At 48.0% G+C, this 20,371-nt stretch overlaps 1 protein-coding gene across 29 annotated transcripts in view; it reads left to right on the top strand.

Moving 5' to 3' along the window:
- Nucleotides 1-20,371, top strand: part of LOC119972565 (girdin-like) — a 649,171-nt gene that overhangs the window by 611,889 nt on the left and 16,911 nt on the right. For 4 of the 29 annotated variants that reach the window (XM_038809527.1, XM_038809601.1, XM_038809654.1 and 1 more), the window contains exons 28-32: nt 11,619-11,708; nt 16,884-16,970; nt 17,130-17,186; nt 17,329-17,409; nt 18,027-18,304. In XM_038809527.1, the coding sequence (XP_038665455.1) occupies nt 11,619-11,708; nt 16,884-16,970; nt 17,130-17,186; nt 17,329-17,409; nt 18,027-18,304 (593 nt within the window). Of the gene's footprint in view, nt 1-11,618; nt 11,709-16,880; nt 16,971-17,129; nt 17,275-17,328; nt 17,410-18,026; nt 18,305-20,371 lie in introns of those variants that run through there. The other 25 variants (XM_038809564.1, XM_038809664.1, XM_038809572.1 and 22 more) reach the window with 23 other exon arrangements.

Consider the following 20,371-nt stretch of genomic DNA (forward strand, 5'->3'; position numbering starts at 1 on the left):
GGGCCTATCACTCCGTTACGCACTACGTAGCCGAGGATGGCTAGACGGTCGGTGCTAAACACGCACTTATCCTTATTGTATGTGAGGTTAAGGAGTTTTGCGGTTTGGAGGAATTTCTGGAGGTTGGCGTCATGGTCCTGCTGATCGTGGCCGCAGATGGTGACATTATCAAGATACGGGAAGGTAGCCCGTAATCCGTACTTGTCGACCATTCGGTCCATCTCCCGTTGGAAGACCGAGACCAAATTTGTGACACCAAATGGAACCCTAAGGAAGTGGTAGAGGCGCCCATCTGCCTCAAACGCGGTGTATTTGCGGTCACTCGCGCGGAGGGGGAGCTGGTGGTAAGTGGACTTACGGTCCACAGTGGAGAAGACTTTGTCTTTCGCGATATCTTTTACCATGGCAGAAATACGGGGGAGAGGATACGTGTCCAGTTGCGTAAACCGGTTGATGGTCTGGCTATAGTCGATAACCATCCGGTTTTTCTCCCCCGGACCACCAGCACTTGGGCTCGCCAGGGACTGTTGCTGCCTTCGATGACCCCTTCCTTCAGCAACCTCTGGACCTCGGACCTGATGAAGGACTGGTCCTGGGCGCTGTACCATCTGCTCCGTGTCGCGACGGGTTTGCAATCGGGGGTGAGATTAGCAAACAAGGAGGGGGGGGTCCACTTTGAGGAACGCGAGGCTACAGACAGTGAGGGGGGTATAGGGCCGCCGAATTGGAAGGTCAAGCTCTGCAGGTTACACTGGAAGTCCAGTCCTAGGAGTGCCGGTGCGCAAAGGTCAGGGAGGACAAGGAGTTTATAATTTTTAAAAACCTTCCCTTGGACCGTGAGGTCCGCGATGCAGCAGCCGTTGATGCGGACGGAGTGCGAACCTGAGGCTAACCCGATTTTGTGTTTTACAGGATGGACAGGGAGTGCGCAGCGTCTTACCGTGGTAGGGTGAACGAAGCTTTCCGTGCTCCCGGAGTCCAGCAGTCAGCCCGTCTCGTGGCCGTTGAGGTGGATCAGCATTGTCGTTTTGGCGAGCGTGCGTGGACGTGACTGGTCGAGCTGAATGGCCGCGAGCCGTGGAGAAGATCCATAGTCGTCGTCGTCAGCCGTATAAGTGCTGGAAGAACCTTACGTGCCAGTCCCAGAAGGTGGTGCCCAGGATCTGCTCGTGAGGTCGGGATCCCAAGATGGCGGCGCCCAGGACCCGCACGTGGAGTCGGGGCCCTAAGATGGCGGCGCCCAGGACCCGCACATGGAGTCGGGGCCCCAAGATGGCGGCACCCAGAACCCGCACGTGGAGTCGGGGCCCCAAGATGGCGGCGCCCAGGACCCGCACGTAGGGTCGGCGCCCCAAGATGGCGGCGCCCAGGACCCACACGTGGAGTCGGCGCCCCAAGATGGCGGCGCCCAGGACCCACACGTGGAGTCGGCGCCCCAAGATGGCAGGGCCCTCGTGGTTGAGGGGGGCGGAGTTAGCGGTGCCAGCGAGCCAACCGGAGCGGCTGGGAGCGGGGGCAGAGAAGCGCGCAGGCCAGGCGCAGGGGCCCAAGGGCGGCGAGGAAAGAGTTGCGCAGTGCGCTGGAGGGGCCCGGAAGGGCCCGGAGGAGAGGGGGAGGCGCACAGGCCGGGCGCAGGGGCCCGGGGGCGGGGGGGAGAGATCGGCGCGGCGTACTGGAGGGGCCAGCAAGGGCCCAGAGGGGCGGTCCCCGGTCACTGCGCGGTACAGCAGCGACCGATTTAGCCTGGCAGACGGAGGAGAAGCTTCTGTGACATGGTGGGGGGGGCTGTTTGCAGACGCCAGGTATCCTTCGAGACATGCCAGCCAATGTTGAAAAATTTCTGAAGCGTTCTGAGTTTGCGGGCTGATGCAGAAGCATTCGGGCTTAATCCGGAACTCCATCTTCAAAAATCTACTGTGAGGCAGTAGCACTAACCACTGTGTCACCGTGCCGCCCTTCCTCAACCACATTCTGCCTCTTGGAAACACCATGCAAATATGGGATAAAACTTTGCATATGTGCTGTGATGAACCATCAATCGAACGCGAGACGAGTTGCTGTACAAAAGTTAGGCTTTAATAAGCTAGAAGTTAGCCATGCGGTCGACTACAGTAAATGGACGACCGCCGGGCGTTCTGATTATTTATACCTTGGTATGGAGGCGTGGTTAACTCAGCCTCTCGACCAATCGGAGAGCCGTCACATGACTGGTCTCAACCAATCGGTCGAGAGGCACATGACCGACCAGGGCCAATGGTAAGCCGGTGTTCTGCACCAATGGCAGACGGCTATGCAAATCATGCCACCACATGCAAGGTAAAGATAGATAGTTTTTTGAAGAATAAAGGGATTAAGGGTTATGGTGTTCGGGCCGGAAAGTGGAGCTGAGTCCACAAAAGATCAGCCATGATCTAATTGAATGGTGGAGCAGGCTCGAGGGGCCAGATGGCCTACTCCTGCTCCTAGTTCTTATGTTCTTATGCTAACCAGTCCAACACCTCTGCCTTTTAATATTGTCAAACCGCTTGTCTGACATCTAGTGCTGGGTATTCCACGCCTATCGGGCTGGGATCCGAGGTGGGCAGGTGCTAACATTTGCCCTAGCACCCAATGTGTCAGTTCTTCAGCTTCTTGTGCTTCTAGTCTATTATTACAAAGGTGAGGCCCATCAGGTTCATTACATGCTATTTGAGTCCAATTAAAGGAGGCCTACTGGAATTTTCCATTTGACCTCCAGGTTCATGCCGGCGACGGAATCCTATTTGTGTGCACTGGTGACCTGACTGCGGGATCCTTTTTCTAATAGAATAGTTGATAAAATAAGAGAGATGGTGCCCTATTTTGAAGCACCCTCTTAGCTTCCATTGCAGCCTGCTGCTCTTTTCAAGCTGGAAGGCCTCTGATTGACCCTTCAACTTCAAGTGTGTACCTGCCATTTTTATTTGAATAATGAACCTGCCCTCTGGCCATTAATGTACCGCCATAGGGAAAATCACAGATGTGTGACTGCTTATCCCCCGGGGATGGGCCTGGGACCTGGAATCAGTCCTGACCCTATTTCCTTCCCCTGAAAGGAAAATCCAGCCTTTCCTGTTGAATGAGCTGCAATTTTCACATGGATGCAAATTTGAAGTCTAGATAGACATTTGTGCTAGTCAGTGACTTTAAATATTAACGGGATGCTTGATAGATAGATAGATAGAGAAATACAGCACAGAACAGGCCCTTCGGCCCACGATGTTGTGCCGAACTTTTGTCCTAGGTTAATCATAGAATTTTGGACACTAAGGGCAATTTTTCATGGCCAATCCACCCAACCTGCACATCTTTGGACTGTGGGAGGAAACCGGAGTTAAATGGTCCCAAACCTCTGGTTTTTATTTTGAGAGGTGGGGGGGGGGGGGGAGCATGAGTGCCTTTTATTTTACCATGTTCGGCTTTTCCTTTTAAATAGCCTAGAAGTTACAATACTGCATCAGTAATTCATAGGCCAAGAGATGTGTTGTCAAATTGTGACTTTCAATTTAATATATCTTGCCATTTTCACAGGGCGGCATGGTAGCACAGTGGTTAGTACTGTTGCCAGGGACCCAGGTTCGATTCCTGACATGTGTCGATGTCTGTGTGGAGTCTGCACATTCTCCCATGTCTGCGTGGGTTTCCTCCGGGTGCTCTGGTTTCCTCCCACAGTCCAAAGATGTGCAGGTTAGGTGGATTGGTCATGCTAAATTGCCATGTAGTTTCCAAAGGTTAGGCGGGGTTAGGGTGAATAGGGTGGAGGAGTGGGCATAAGTAGGGTGCTCTTTCAAGGGCCAGTGTTGACTCAATGGGCTGAATGGCCTCCTTCAGCACTGTAAATTCTATGATTCTATGACCATGGAAGATTTTGGATTGTTGTAAAAACCCAACTGGTTCACTGAGGTCCTTCAGGGAAGGATGTGTAACCCCTCCCCTTTTTGGGTTCCGTGCAACTACCATGCCACACTATGGGCACAATCTAACGGAAAAGGTTCTAACTTTGGTAGCGAACGGGAACTGCCGCGGGCTTCCTGACACTCGGCCTGGCGAGGCCTTCACCACGATAAAGCATTAATTAGGGGCAGCACGGTGGCGCAGTGGTTAGCACTGCTGTCCCACAGCACTGAGGACCCAGGTTCAATCCTGGCCTCGAGTCACTGTCCATGTGGAGTTTGCACATTCTTCCTGCATCACCGTGGGTCTCACCCCACAATCCAAAAAGATGCCCAGGGTAGGTAAATTGGCCAAGTTAAATTGCCCCTTAATTGGAAAAAAATAATTGGGTTCCCCCTACCCCATACACACATTTCAAGGAGTCTGATACACCGCTGAATAACAGCCCGGGTGGTCACTTGGGCCTTTTTGTATCGGGTCCTCACATCGGTCACCACCCTCCGTTCTGGTGTCATTAACCAGGTCTTCAGTGGGTACTCCTTATCCCCCAGGAGCCAACTGGCCATCCTAGTGTAGTCCTCAAAGTGGCCGGGAATGTCCAACTGCCCCAGGATGTAGCTGTCGTGCACACTTCCTGGCAAGTGTGCACACACATGCATGATCTTCATGTGGTGTTGGCACACGAGCTGGACATTCAGGGGGTGGAACACCTTCCAGTTAACGTAGGGCACTCCCAGAGAGGCTGGTGAGCGCAAGACGACATGCCATCTATTATCCCTGGACCTTGGGCATCCCGGCGATGGCGTAGAATCCTGCTGCCCTGGCATCCTGTTGGGCCTGGTCCATGTCAAAGTTTATATGGTTCGCTACCCGCGCACACAGGACTTCTGTGACCTCATGGATGGACTTGTGGGCTGTAGCTTTTGAGGTGCCACTCAAATCCCTGCGCGAGCCCTGGAATGATCGTAAGTCGGAGAGGTTCAGAGCTGCTGTGTCTTAATGGCCACTGGGAGCCACCCTCCACGTGGTACTAAGTCCACGAGGACATGTCACAGAGATGGAGCCTTTTGCGGCACACGCTGTCTGCCCGTTATCTGTTCAAAAGACCAGCGACGCCTGTACACATTGAACTGTCGCCGGCCTCCCACTCTGAGTCCCTCCTTGATCCAAAGGGCAGCCGGATCCTCAGGTTGTGAGCCGCTGCCTCGAGTCTCTGTCGATGCTGCTGCCATAGCCTTTTCTGACGTTTGGCCGCCTAGCCTGCCAGCAGCACCACAATGGCAGCTTCTGCAGGGTCCAAGATACTACATATTCCTTGTAATATCTGTCATGATTAGGAGAGGGTGTGAGACTGACACCAGTCCTGGGACCCTCCATTCCCCTATTTCTCCCTTCGCCCCCACCTCCTGCCATCCAACAGGCCCAGCTCGCGCATCCCTGACCGCACCAAACAGAATCTGGACCAGGCACTAGTCCCCTCCCTGGTGCAGACATCCATCCTCTGGTCGCCAAAATGTCCCCGATGCAGAGGACCAGCTCCTGGATGTTCAGATGTTGGCTGCTACGTCCATGGTGTTGCCTCCCACAGTGTTCAAGTAGTGTCCAGGCATCACGATCGGATTAGGATGCTAAGCAATAACTTCCACTTGCTACATGACACGCCTACCCACGGGAACCCACTTGGAGCTGTGAAGTGCTCACTAAATTATGATTGCCAATTTGCTATTAGCAATAGCCTTCAGCCATATGGCCAGAGGCCTCCGCGGTCAGGGGGAGTTATGGGTGGTCGGTGGGGCTGGGGTTGCCCCCAAAACAGGAACACATGATCTAGGAGGTGGCATGGCAGATCCACGGGCAATGGCGGTACACCCCACCGAGACCAACCCCCCCCCACCTCCAAGCACCAGGACAGCAACCCCAGTGCCCAGGAGCGAAGATGGCTACTCACCTCCTCGGTCCCTGCAGCAGCCCTTGCCCTTAAGTGATAATTATTGGATTCTCGCCACGCTATGGCGGGTTCCTGATTTTACAACGGGAGCGGGCCGGCTAAATCGCAAACAGATCGGTGCCCGGCCCAGTTCTCATTTTCGGCCTCTCCCGCAATCTGACGGCCTCGTCAAGCTCTTGTTTAAGCGCAATGCGGCCATTAAATTGCACCCTATGTGGTTGATTCAATGCACTCACGGCAACGAGGGATTGACAAATACTACGGTGCCACTGTCCTGCATTTTCAAAACAGATTTTAAAAATGGCTGCATTATTTTAATTGTGAGCAGCAACCCCATGAGAGCTGCATATATGATTCTGTCCAAAATTTAATAATGCTCTCATCACAAGGGACTAACAGTGTAGAGAATTTATTTAAATGTCACTCATTTGGGTTTAGAAGAGATTCAGTGATCTAGCTGCCTAATGTTCCAGTTTAGAAAAAGCAGTTGTGCTGTTTTTTTAGCCACTATTATAAACTCAGCTCTAAAGTCTCTGCTCAGCTTTGGTGAAATTGAAACAATCTGGAGGAGACTTGCTTTTGCAAGTCCTGAATCTTCATAAATCTGGAAATTTATGGTGGAATTTATAAAAAAATTATTTTCTTAATCTCTGTTTATTATGTAGTTTTGTAGCAATGTGTTATTATAAAGTATATTTTCAAAGGTTTTATTCAGCTCTTCATTTCCTGGTGCTTCAAAAGAATGAGTTTTTCATTTCCACTTTATTTGGAGGGCTAGTTTCTGTATATTATCTTGGTTTCTGGCACTAATTTGGTAAATTCGCTATACATTTTTAAAAAAATAAACATTTTATTGAGGTTTTTTTTGGTATTGTAACAGCAGCAATATAAACAATGTACATAAAACAATAAACATAGTGCAAATACCACCTCCCTCCCCCACAGGTCCCACCATTACTTAACCCCCTAACCTACCCCTCCCCCTTCTGCTGACGGTTAATTCTCTGCGAAGAAGTCGATGAATGGTTGCCACCTCCGTCGAACCCTAACAATGACCCTCTCAAAGCGAACTTAATTTTCTCCAGGCAGAGAAAGCCAGCCATGTCCGATAGCCAGGTCTCCAACTTTGGGGGCTTTAAGTCCCTCCATGCTAGTAATATCCACCTCCAGGCTACCAGGGAAGCAAAGGCCAGAACATCTGCCTCTTTCTCCTCCTGGATTCCCGGATCCTGCGTCACGCCGAAAATCGCCACCTCTGGACCCAATGCCACCGTTGTATTTAATACCTTGGACATGACGTCGGCAAACCCCCCGCCAAAATTCCCTCAGCTTTGGACATGCCCAGAACATGTGGACATTGTACGCTGGTCTCCCGCACATTTTGCGCACCTATCCTCCACCCCAAAGAATCTGCTCATCCGGGCCACTGTCATGTGATCCCGATGAACGACTTTGAATTGAATCAGGCTGAGCCTGTCGCATGTTGCACTCGCGTTGACTCTACTCAACGCGTCCACTCTACTCAACGCGTCCGCCCAGAGGCCCTGTTCTATCTCTCCCCCCAGCTCCTCCTCCCACTTTCACTTCAGTTCCTCGGTCTGCGTCTCCTCCGCTCCCATAAGCTCCTTATATATGTCAGAAACGCCCCCCTCTCCTATCCATCCTCTAGAAACCACCTTGTCCTTAATCCCCCCTTAGCCGCAGGAGTGGGAAGGTTGGTACCTGTCTACGATGAAAGTCCCGCACCTGCAGATATCGAAATTCGTTTCCCCCGCCAATGCAAACTTCTCCAGCGCCCTCATACTCAGAAAGCTCCCTTCTATAAACAAGTCCCCCATCTTCTCAATCCCCGCTCTCCGCCAAATTCGGAACCCCCCATCCATCCTCTCTGGGGCAAACCGGTGGTTATCGCAGATTGGGGACCAGACCGATGTTCCCACTGCTCCCACATGTCTCCTCCACTACCCCCAGACTCTCAGGGCTGTCACCACCACGGGGCTGGTGGAGTACCGCGCCAGCGGGAACGGCAGAGGCGCAGTTACCAGCGCCCCCAGACTTGTGCCGCTGCATGAAGCCGCCTCCATACGCTCCCATGCCAAAATCCCCCACCCCCCACCGGCCACTTCCTAACCATGGCCATATTAGCCGCCCAGTAATAATTGCTAAAGTTCGGCAGCGCCAGCCCACCCTCCCCCCGACTCCGCTCAAGCATTACCCTCCTCACTCGAGGGGACTTGCCCCCCCATACAAAGCCCGCTATAACTTTACTGACCCGCTTAAAAAAGGACCACGGGATGAAGATGGGGAGACATTGGAAAACAAAAAGGAATCTCGGGAAGACCGTCATTTTCATCGTTTGAACTCTGCCCGCCAGAGACAGTGGGAGCGCATCCCATCTCCGGAATTCCTCCTTCATCTGATCCACCAACCGGGCCAAGTTCCATTCATGTAGCCGGCCCCAGATCCTCACCACTTGAATACCTAGGTACTTGAAACTGTCCCCTGCCACTCTAAACGGCAGTTCCCCTAAAATTCCCATAATTTCTTCCATCCCCTCCATTGGGTCTGAGACACAAAAGCAGGTCAGCCACATCCAGCGAGGCCCTGTGTTCCACCCCCATCCGGACCATCCCTTAGAGGTCCTCAGAGCAATTGCCAGCGGCTCTATAGCCAGCGCAAACAGCAGTGGGGAGAGGGGGCATCCCTGTCTCTTCCCCCGGTGCAGTCTAAAATAATCCAAAGTCATCCTGTTTGTCTGTGCACTTGCCACAGGAGTCTGGTACAGCAACCTGACCCAGTCAATAAAGCCTCTCCCAAATCCGAACCGTTCCAGAACCTCCCATAAGTAATCCCACTCAACCCGGTCAAAAGCTTTCTCCGCATCCATCGTGACGACTACCTCCACCTCCCTACTCTCCAGGGGCATCATGATCATGTTTTTTTTTTATTATAAATTTAGAGTACACAATTCATTTTTTCCAATTAAGGGGCAATATAACGTGGCCAATCCACTAACTCTGCACATCTTTTGGGTTGTGGGGGCGAAACCCACGAAAAAAAGGGGAGAATGTGCAAACTCCACATGGACAGTGACCCAGAGCTGGGATCAAACCTGGGACCTCAGTGCCATGAGGCAGCTGTGCTAACCACTGCACCACCGTGCTGCCCATCATGATCATGTTTTTTAAAATAAATTTAGAGTACCCAATTATTTTTTCCAATTAAGGGGCAATTTAGCATGGTCAATCCACCTAACCTGCACATCTTTGGGTTGGGGGGGTGAAACCCACGCAGACACGGGGAGAATGTGCAAACTCCACATAGACAGTGACCCAGGGCCGGGATTCAAACCCGGGTCCTCAGCGCCGTTGGCAGCAATGCTAACCACTGTGCCACCGTGCTGCCCTTCATGATCATGTTTAACAGCCTTCTTACATTGGCCACCAGCTGCCTGCCCTTAACAAACCCCGTCTGATCCTCCACAATAACGTCTGGTACACAGTCCTCAATCCTGGAGGACAAAATTTTGGCCAGCAGTTTGGCATCTACGTTCAACAGGAAAATTGGCCTGTAAGACTGTGGTGAATCACGTAGCGTAATTCACACTGTATTACACATGTTGTACTATGTCTCTGTAAGCTCGGCCCACGAGCAGTTGTGCTGCTCTGCCACTAGGGGGAGATGCACTGGGAGTGTACGGGAGTTTGTACTGGGCTCCACACTTGGCTCCACCCATGACTCCTCCCCCTAACCGGACGTATAAAGGTTGATGCTGGGAGCCTGCCTGCCAGTTCATCTGGAGTTCATCTTGTCACAGGCAGGTTCTGTTGTAAGACGATTAAAACCACTGTTCACTTCTAACCACGTGTCGCGTGAATTGATGGTCTCATCAAAGACCCACATAGCTCCGGGTCCTTGTCCCGCTTCAGGATAAACAAAATCATGGCCTGTGACATTGTCTCGGGCTGGACCCCCCTTTCCCTTGCCTCGTTAAACACCTTCACCAGCACCAGTCCCAATATCCCGGAGAACATTTTATAAAACTCTGCTGGGTACACGTCCGGTCCCGGGGCCTTATCCAACTGTATGGCCTTCAAGCCCTCTGCTATCTCTTCCAACCTGATCGGGGCCTCCAGCCCTTCTACCAGCTCTCCGTCCACCTTCGGGAAAGTCAGCCCCTCCAGGAAGTTCCTCATCCCTTCCGGCTCCGCAGGGGGTATCCGACCTGTACAACCTGCTGTAAAAATCCCGAAACGCCTTACTCACCCCTGCCGAGTCCCCAACTACGTTCCCATCCCCGTTGATAACTTTCCCTATTTCTCTAACCACCTCCCTCTTTCTGAGCTGCTGTGCAAGCATCCTGCTGGCCTTCCCACCATGCTCATATATCGCCCCCTCGCTTTTCTGAGCTGTTCCACCACCCTGCCTATGGTTAACAAGCCAAACCACCTGTAGCCTCCGCCGTTCCCTTAAAAGCCCTGCTAAATTCGCTCTCCAGCTACACAGCCGAGTTCTCTCCAGATTCTTGGACAATTCTGTGCCCAGAAAATCTGAGGTCATGATTTCCGCTGTCACTCAGGCAGGGCGAGGCCTAATAGAGCCAGCAATTCCAGCTCCACAGAAATTAGGGCACCATCTTTAAAAGGCACCTCTATCTGCATTAAAAAGAAACTCCTTTCCCCCCCGCCCTCAGGCATTGGGACAACCCACAGCAACCCCTACACAAACGCCAGGACGACCCCACTCCGGCATCAGAGCGACCCCCACAACACAAGCATCGGGATGAGCCCCCAACAAGCATCGGGGTGACACCTCCTTCCCAACACAGGCATTGGAGCGGACCCCCAAATCCAGCATCGGGGTGACCCAGGCCCGCTCCATCGACACTCCCCTAACACAAACATCGGGGCGACATTACCCCATCCCCACCCCCAACACAAGCACAGGGCGACCCTCCCCACAACATAAGCATTGGGGCAATCCTCTTCTCCCAAACAAGCAACAGTGCAACACCCCACCACCTACACACGCGATAAGGCAACCACCACCCACACACATAAACTTAAGGGGGCAACCCAATGCCCCATGGGGCTCTCCAGAGAGCCCATCTCTGCAGTGCCAGGTTCACACAGCCGGGGGCATGCCTGGGTATGTCCCTCTACCCCTGGGGCTATACTTACCTTTGCACCGCTAGCGAGTTCCCCTCAGCAAGCAGCTTCATGTTTTGTTTGAGCTGTTGTAAACTTTGCCAATATGAAGTCACGTTGGAGAGGAGGGAATTCCTTATCGGGGGGGAACATATGGTGAGGAAGCCCTTTAAAAACATTTAAATGTGGCAGGAACTTTTGCATCACTGGCGAGGGGCAGGGAAAATCTCAGAATGAGATGTCGCCGTCAAGATTCTCATTCCCGTGATCTCGTGGGATTTTCTGGCGGAGCCGCCAATTGTACCTGCAGCGAACGCTGGCCGAAAATCCCCCCTCTGGCCTGGGTTTCCTGTCCTCTCTTTCTTGCATCTTCCCTCACCACATATCTCTCCACAACACACACAGGAATGCAATGAAGTTTCTTGTCATTGCTTTTTCTGCCTCCTCTCAATGGGATTAAAATCAAGTGAAAAGAGCATATAGATCACCTGTGACAGATTTGCACCTCTCTCATTAATATCTTGTATATTTTACAATAAATAACAAAATGTACACATAAACCTCTTTAGATACGGTGTATTTTTATATTTTACCAAAAATATAATTCTCAGGTGTTGCTTCAAATGAAGATTTGCTAACCCATGGTCCTAATTTTGACAATTCCAGCACTGGATCAAGAAGTCGAGGTAAATGTTATACAGGTATACACTATTGAAACATTAGCTGCATTATGTTACATTTGTATTTGTGATGTTATGCTTGGTTGCTTTTGACATTAATATACTGACATTTTTTTCATGGACTTTTCTGCTGCTCAGTTTTTTTTGTTTTTTTCATAACATCTTCACCATTCTAGCCTGCTGAATTGCTTTGCTGAGCATTTGCCAATCTTCATGCATTTTATTGTGATATCTATTTTTATTAAACATCAACCATTTAAAATATCAGTTCAGATTCAAAATGGTCAACAGTGCTGGGTACTTCTGTTTCTTGTAGCAAGTGTAAGCTCTGACATTTTATGAACTCAAAGAAAGATTAATCAGAGTAAGTAACTACATTTTAAACTGAAGTATTCAGGGTAGAATTTTCCAGTCCTGCCAGCAGCAGGCATCATCATAGGTGGGATGGGAGCATTTAGAGAGCAGCAGCTGGTGGGATTGGAAAGTTCCTCACAGTCTCTCATTCCTGTTGCCCCTCATGCAAGCTCATGCCCCCCATGACCCTTTATAACCCTCCATGCCAACCTGTTCTCTTCCACCAACACCCCATGGCCATTCATGCCCTTCAATGCCAATCTATGCAACTCCACTCACCCTCCATAGCCCTTCTTACCCTCCATGACAACATGTGCCCCTCTGTCCAGCCCCCTAAAGCCCATATACCAACTTTGTCCATGTCCCTACCACCATCCTTTGCCTTTACACCCTCTAACTCACCCAGTATCCACCATGGGAAGATGTCAGAATCTATGCTGAGATGAAGTTTCTCTTGATGAATTAGCTAAATAGTCTCACTTCTAAAATTTCATAAGCAAATCGAACTGTCAGTCAAACTGTGAATTGACAGGCACTGTGATAATAGTGGGTTCTGAAATCACCCATGCAACACTAATCCTGTAATGGAAGCCCTCAGGTGACAGAGCAAAATAACAAGTACTGATTCAGTATAACCATTAAGCTTGATGCCTCCAGATTGACTAACGGACATACTACAGAACCAGGGAGAGGAGAAAAAGGCCTCGAAAACATGGGAGAGTCCAGGATAAGAACGTCATGCCATGTTCGGGTATGCGCCAGAACAAATCTCCCCCAGCTCCAGTCGTACTAGAGGCATCAGTAACATCTTTACATTCCCGTTTTGGATACAAGTCCTGTCTCTACCTTTGCAGAAACCAGTCAATGATTCTTTAACACCAAAATAACAGACATAAATTATATAAAAAATTCACGTGGGCACTAGTTCTAAAAGAATATATTACATATAGCCAACATACACAACAAATCCTGCCCAGCTCAGGCACAGCACAGAACGATCATCATTCTGCACAATTACACAGAAAAGACCAGCAAATATTTGTAAAAGTACTACCAAAAGCAGAGGCTCTCAGGATAATAGGGGCCAAGGTACAGCCATGAGCACATGATCCCCTGGCGCATGCCCCGCACCACAAGACAAAAAGGAAAAAAAGGCTGCTCATTCAAAATCTCACTCAGCCTCTCAGGATATCCTGACCCAGAAGGAATCTTCTAAGCATAAGAGGACAACACGATATCAACCATGGTACAAGACCTGGCCAAATACAGTACACCCACGCACTCATCTCCATCAACACTCAAAGAGTCACACCGTCGCCCACCAAGGAGATCCCACCCACAAGGAGGGAAAGATTTGTTGAAACAATTGGTCGTCTCAAGAGAGGTATGATCCTCCCTCCTCCTCTTCCGCCGCAACCCCCCCCCCCCCGGACTTGGTAAGGGAACCAATGAGGGGGCCTGCATCAGGGTGATACCTACACAAGTAATGAAAGGAAACCCCCAAAAGAGAGGAGCGCCAGGATTAGCCAAAGGATGCCAACAAGGAACAGCATTGTTTCCCGTCACAAAAAATATACTAGAAGCACAGCAGCAAAGCCTCATCTGAGACAAAACACTGCCTCCCTGGGAGAGCCACGGTTTCAAAAAGGTGGGAATTCAGGAAGTCACAATATAAGACCACTTGGAAGAGGGTGCCAATCTCCCCCAATCAGCCTACCCTTGAACGTAAGGGTTCCAACAATGCCAATCCACAGCACTCAGACTCTCACTCAAACCCTACAACCCACAAGATATTACCTCCCCAGTGGAACCTATCTCGAGAGGGCGAGCAGAGCAGAAGCCCCCAAAAGGGGACAACTCGGAAAAGGGAAACTCACTACACCACCCAACAAACCCTCCACCTGACCCAGGTACACACAGTTACTCCTGCCATAACCTACCTGATGAAGTGTCCACTGCCACTGCACTCGCAACCAAGAGAATATTGAAGAAGACAAGTCAAACAAGGATTAACCGACCACACCCAGGCATGTGCCATTACAAATTTCCCCCAACTCCAGAGAGGCCAACGACAAGGAAGAATCACAGGGAATCCAGTCCTCTCTAGGATACATGATCTGTCCGGACTTTCGTAGGACATAAGCATGGGATTCATAAACACAAAGTAACAAAAATAAATATGACACAGATAGTTCTAGCTCGGGACTTCCTCGTCTATAATGAGGACTTAAGTAGCCATACCACTCACGACCACTCCAACCCACCACCCTGACACAGTGTCACTCATTTTGTCTGAAGTAGGTGAAAGGTATCTGAAATGTATTCCCTCTTTGTAACTACAAGTATTGCAGCACATAAGAGAAAAAAAGACAAGACTGCACAAACTTCATGTCACACTATCGACTCAGTATGGTTCTTGCCATAACAAGCAACCACCACCTGTTTTTTCAAAAATTTAAAGGGCAGGTGATTAAAATGCTTTGACAGCTCCTTTTGACATATCCAATGGGCCTGATTATTCTAATAATTCATCAACTTAATTTGTGTGATCATGCCTATTTTTAAGAATCCCAAAGGGCACTTCACCTCACCTAAAGGTGTCCTGGGGACATATCTAAAATGGTGCCCTTCCTCTCCACGACGGTATGATTAGACCTTCGCCTTTGAAGTCTAATGTGCAGAAGTCGTATTTTGCACATCTCCTTGTGAAAATCTGATCAAACTGAAGGCAGCTGAACTTAAGCATATGCAACTGCCGCTGTGAATCATGGATGTCCATTCCGCTCCTGGTTTAGCACACTGGGCTAAATTGATGGCTTTTAAAGCAGACCAAGGCAGGCCAGCAGCCCGGTTCAATTCCCGTACCAGCCTCCCCGAACAGGCGCCGGAATGTGTCGACTAGGGGTTTTTCAACTTCATTGAAGCCTACTCATGACAATAAGCGATTTCTTTCTTCCTGCAAAAATGTGAGTGCTGGATTTGGGCCTCCAGTGCCTATTTCACAAATACAGAGAGTTCTCCATCTGCATGAAAATTCTGTGTTTATTTTATGCTTTTAATGTTGCATAAATGCTGCCAGCTCTTGATGACTCTCTCTGATGTAAACATGCTGGGGTATAAAAATAGATCTTTCCAGTTCCAAATTTAGGCAGTACGCTTCAAAGGTACCATCACCTGTGCATCAAGTCTTTATCAGAAGCAGTAGAATAAACAGAATGCTTGAACTTCTGTTTATCTTCAAACATTCATTCTGCAATTGCAAAAAAAATTCTTCCTATTGTTTCACTGCAAATAATAAATGCATTCCTTACTCCTTTAATAATAACAGAACTAAATAGGCAATGTTAAAAGAAGGGGCAGTATTTTAATATAAATAATACAGTAGAAACTTTGTGATCTGTGATGCATGATGGATTTAACTGATGCCACTCAGCCTTTTCTAATAAGGAGATGCTTCTTCAGTAGTTAAGACACCTGTTACGTACACCTGGTCAGCCCTCAACAAAGGTTAAGATGTTGAACCAGACGTGTAAAGTAATTTTAAGACTGTGGAGAAAGATTAATTCACTCCGGAAGTGATAATATAAGATATAGAGCTTGGTTATTTTAATAAACATAACTTTATTAAAACAAAATAAAACAATATTTAAACTTTTACTTCACAGTTTTAACACTAATAGACTACATGTGGCTTCTTAACACAATCAGTTCCCACCAAACATCACTCTAAATAACACACAACTCTCTTTCGACTTACATAGACAGGCAAAGATGATTCTTGTATTTAAAAAGCAATTCTCTGCTGTAAGTCGAGTTCCTTTAGAACACTTTGCGAAAGTCTGTAATCTGGAACACCTTCCTTCATGACCTCCCTGGGTGACCCCTACAGCCTTTTTGGAGCACATTTCATGGTTGTCTCATGGCTGCTCACATCGTTTTCTCAGGAGCAGATTTCATGACCTGTTTCATGGCTGCTCACATTCATCTCTGTCTTAAAATTGATTATCTCTCTTGCTCTAACCTCCATCCAGCCCTTCAAACAAAGGCCTTCCACTGGAGTGTCCAGACAGGAACAGACTGTAACTGGGCTGCTTGGTTGCCCATTCGCATTTACAAAAAAGACCAAAGCTATGCCATTCATATGCACCTAGCCTTTCATTGACAGATCATTAGGTCATCAGACTCTGTTAATAGGATAATGGCTAGTCATGCAGGAATGTCCCAAAAAGACAATGGACCTTGTGTGAATCACCTTATGCATTGCCTAACGAGTTTAAATCTGAATGAGACCATGTGATTCAGCCAGTTGCGGACATATCTCTTTGAGTCCGCTGCAAGCAATTTCTTTCATTCTGTTTTAATCCCCTAAGTTGCTTGCTTCGTCGTGGACCCCATTTTGGATCCAAATTCCTAATATCTCCCGATCGTGACACACCACAGTACAAATTCCAATATGAAGTAGTATTTGCTTCCAAATTTTGATTGGAAGACAGCCTTTTGGAAGACGGTGAAAGGGGCAGAATTGTAGACATTCACTGGCTGGGTGATTTCACGGCTTTGATTTGAGCAATCATTTGGATCGAGCGATAAGTTGGGAAGAATGAGAAGAGATGAAGGAAAAATCGAGTGAAATTACAAAACAATCATTTCTCATTGTGTATACAGGCAAATTTATATTCATTATATATTTAACAACCAATAAATATTTTAAATTAAAAATTATGAAAGGCTGATTGAAAAGAAAGTTCTTTAACACTAAACACTGATGGTAACTGCAATGATTAATCTTTTTTTCTTCTAAAATATACTAACATATGTACTTGTTTCTATTTGGGCAAGAAGGGTTACAGAATAATTATTGTGGATACACTCCAGCTCCTTATGCTCTTGACAGCTCTACAATGTGCAGAATACCTTGTCACATTTGTTGTAAGTCAGACTATCACATTCATTTTCCAGCATGTTCTATTCTGCATTTGTATTCGACATGAACTTCGCTCTATTACTATTGCCCTGAGAGGAATATGTTTTGTATATGACCCCCCAGCCCCATTCCTTTACGTTTCTCTTTATCTGCTTTTCCTGTAGTGCTGTGTTCCAAAGTGTCCAATTGGACTGCCTCGAAAATTCTTGGCTTTCTGATCTGTAAGACACAACTCTTTTCTGACCTTGGGCATGCTCAGCCTATGGCACACTGCATGCATCGCTGCCTCAGCTCTTTCTCTGGTCAAAGGTAAAGTGACCTCTGCTCATTTTTGTCTCATGCTGTTTCCCAATTTCCATTTAGCTTCCAGACCAGCCAGCCTTGATAGTAGCAGGACATCCAGTAGCAATAACAATAATAATTCTTCAGCTCACGATGTGAAAGGTATGCCTTGGCTGATTTTTAAAAAAAAATTATTTCCATTTTAATACTGGAATTGTTTTCTCGTTTCTTGTTTTTCATTCAGGCTGCATGCTGAAATGCAATGTGTGTTTCCTGGGATAAACTTTTTTTCGCATGATTTAGAATATTTTCAAAATAGTACTTATCTCATCTGCTTGATTTGATTTCTGTTTTATGTCAGTACTATTATTTGTATGTTGAATCTGCAAACGAGAACAGGTTTTAATATTCTCTTTTTCTGTTGAATTCATTATTAAACCACAGCAATTTTTTGAAAAAGGACTTTTCTCATCAAAAGATTAAAAACAATATCTATTCTCTAATATATTGTACTGCTTTCTTGCAATCATGTTAGCATAATAGGCTTCAATTATTGGTAAATTGTACCCATCACAATCATCTTCTTGGTTCATTTACAATACTTATATCTTTGTGTGCGCAAATATGATATCAAGTAAAGTGGTATAAACTACCAATGATCTGATGGATTTTATTCTGGTTACTCAGAAATATCAGGTGTTTTCCTTCGCTTGGTAGTATTTCATGGCTGGTGTGGTAGACAGGCTAGGTTTTACGTGCTGATGTCTTTTACTTTGAAGCAGGTGCAGTTAATGGTGGCCACAGTAGGTCCCAAAGTCACAGCAGTGGAGAATATGGTCCAGTTTATGACAATCAGGTATCGTTGAGCAGCAGCCTTCCACATAGTCATCATGCACAAAATTTTGAAAAAGACAAACAATCCCTCCAAAACAAAGAATCTAGACTTGATGACACCCAAACTCATTCTCAGCGAAGGAACAAAGCAACATCACCTGGAAGTGAAATAGTTACCTTGCAACAGTTTCTGGAGGAGAGCAACGTACACCAGTCCACCCAGGTTAGTCCATGTCACTTATTATTTCTTTATCAACTGTTTCCAATTTTCCAGTATAACAACTGGTATATCTCACTAGAGATATATTAAGAGTATATCTCACAATCTCACATCTGCTCCAGAACAAGCAAGCACACCAGCTTTCAAGGCAGATGACATACTAAATCGATACCACAAGCACAGAAAAATGTCCATGTCAGTCAACATCAGTGGTTCGACTATGCAAACACCTCGGGATGACGTATTGGTTACTTAAAATAACAGGAACACCGACAACATTCACAACGGAGTTGCAATATCAATATCACCACGTCAACAATGAAAAAGAAAAAACTCAATAAACAAATTCATCAAGTTTGGACTCATCAATGTTTTTATTAAGATTGGACTCATAAATATAAATTGGCTTTGTAAAATATCCAATAGCACCATCACTTGTATGGAGATGAACTGTGCATGTTAGGTGGAACATAGGAAGAGGAATATGCCATTCAATTACCATAGGGCACAATTCTCCGGTCGTGTTGTGCTCTCACTTAAGCGCAGTGCGGCCAGAGAATGCTGGGAGAGGCTTGCAGGGAGCCTCCCGACCGGCTCCACGTGTCCCAGGATTCTCTGATGCCCCGTGAGACGCAGAGTCGGAACCCCGCCCCAAATTAGCGGGACCGATTGACGCTCGCGGTAGTAGGTCGTAAACCTACTTACGACCTTCTTGCGCGGGATCCACTGGCCTTCCTCGATCCTTCGTCCTTCCCAGGTATGCTGCAGCCGGGCGTTGATCAGTGCTGGTCCACACAAACGTGGTCCAGGCGGAAATGCACCCGGGGGGGGGGGGGGGGGGTCTCCCAGGCCACCAGAGGCCCCAGAGTGGTCAGGGCAAGTGCAGGGTGACTCGCTGGACCTCCACCTGGAATGCGGGGACCTTGGCACTTCCACCCTGGCACTGCCAAGGTGCGCAGGTGACACTACCAAGCCAACAGGAGCAATGCCAGGGTGGCAGTGTAAGGGTGCCCGGGTGGCACTGCCAAGGGCAAGGGAGGCCATGCCCATGAAATGAGGGTGGCAGAAGGTTTGAACGGTGGGGAAGTGCAGGGCAGGTAAGTAGGGGGCGCTGGGAGGTTGGGGGTTGATGGGTGGGGCTACTAGAAGGGAGGGGATTCTGTAAGGGGGCTTGGGGGGGCCCGAAGAGGGGACCCCAGGGATCCCATAGCGGGGTGTCCTCACTTGGGGTGTGTGGTCTTGTCCATGTGTTTGGGGGGTGTGCCACAAACTCAGTTAGAAATCGGGGGATCCTTTCAAAATGGTGGCCCGATCTCTGAGTTCAGCTCCCCAGTGCTAATAAACAATTCTGTGTGAGATAAACAAGTGAGAAACTCCAGATCCCCAAAAAGTGACTAAGTGTCATTGAATAGTGGTGGGAAACTCCTTGAAAAACCCACCACAAATAAACTTAGAAACTTTTTGGGAGAATCAAGCCCATACCCTCTAACTTATTTTGTTGTGCATGACTGATTCATTTAAGTAATAATAATTGCTTATTGTCACAAGTAGGCTTCAATTAAGTTACTGCGAAAAGCCCCCAGTCGCCACATTCCGGCGCCTGTTCGTTGAGGCTGGTACGGGAATTGAACCCGCCCTGCTGGCATTGTTCTGCATTACAGGCCAGCTGCTTAGCCCTGTACGTGGGACCTTTACATTTTTTTTGCATGGTAATTGAAAGGGCTGACTTGTACTCGACTGTTGGGGAGTTTCCGGGTTACTGAATGGCTGCACAGTTTGAAGAAGCATTGCATTCAGTCCCTTGAGCCTGTTTTATAAGTCAGATGTATCAAGGTTGCTATGTGCTTCAACTCCATTTACCTACTTTATTCTGTATCTTCTGATATCCTTACCTGACAAAAATCTATTGATCTCAGTCTTGAAAATTTGATCCAACATCCACAACCATTGTGAGAGAAAATTCCATACTTCCAACTAAAATTTTTGTGTGAAAATGTTCCCTGATTTTGTTCCTAAATGACCTGGCTCGATTTTAAGGTTTTGCCAACTTGTTCAGGATTTTCTTTCCGA

Source organism: Scyliorhinus canicula, chromosome 1, assembly GCF_902713615.1.
Source record: "Scyliorhinus canicula chromosome 1, sScyCan1.1, whole genome shotgun sequence".
Lineage (NCBI taxonomy): Eukaryota > Metazoa > Chordata > Chondrichthyes > Carcharhiniformes > Scyliorhinidae > Scyliorhinus > Scyliorhinus canicula.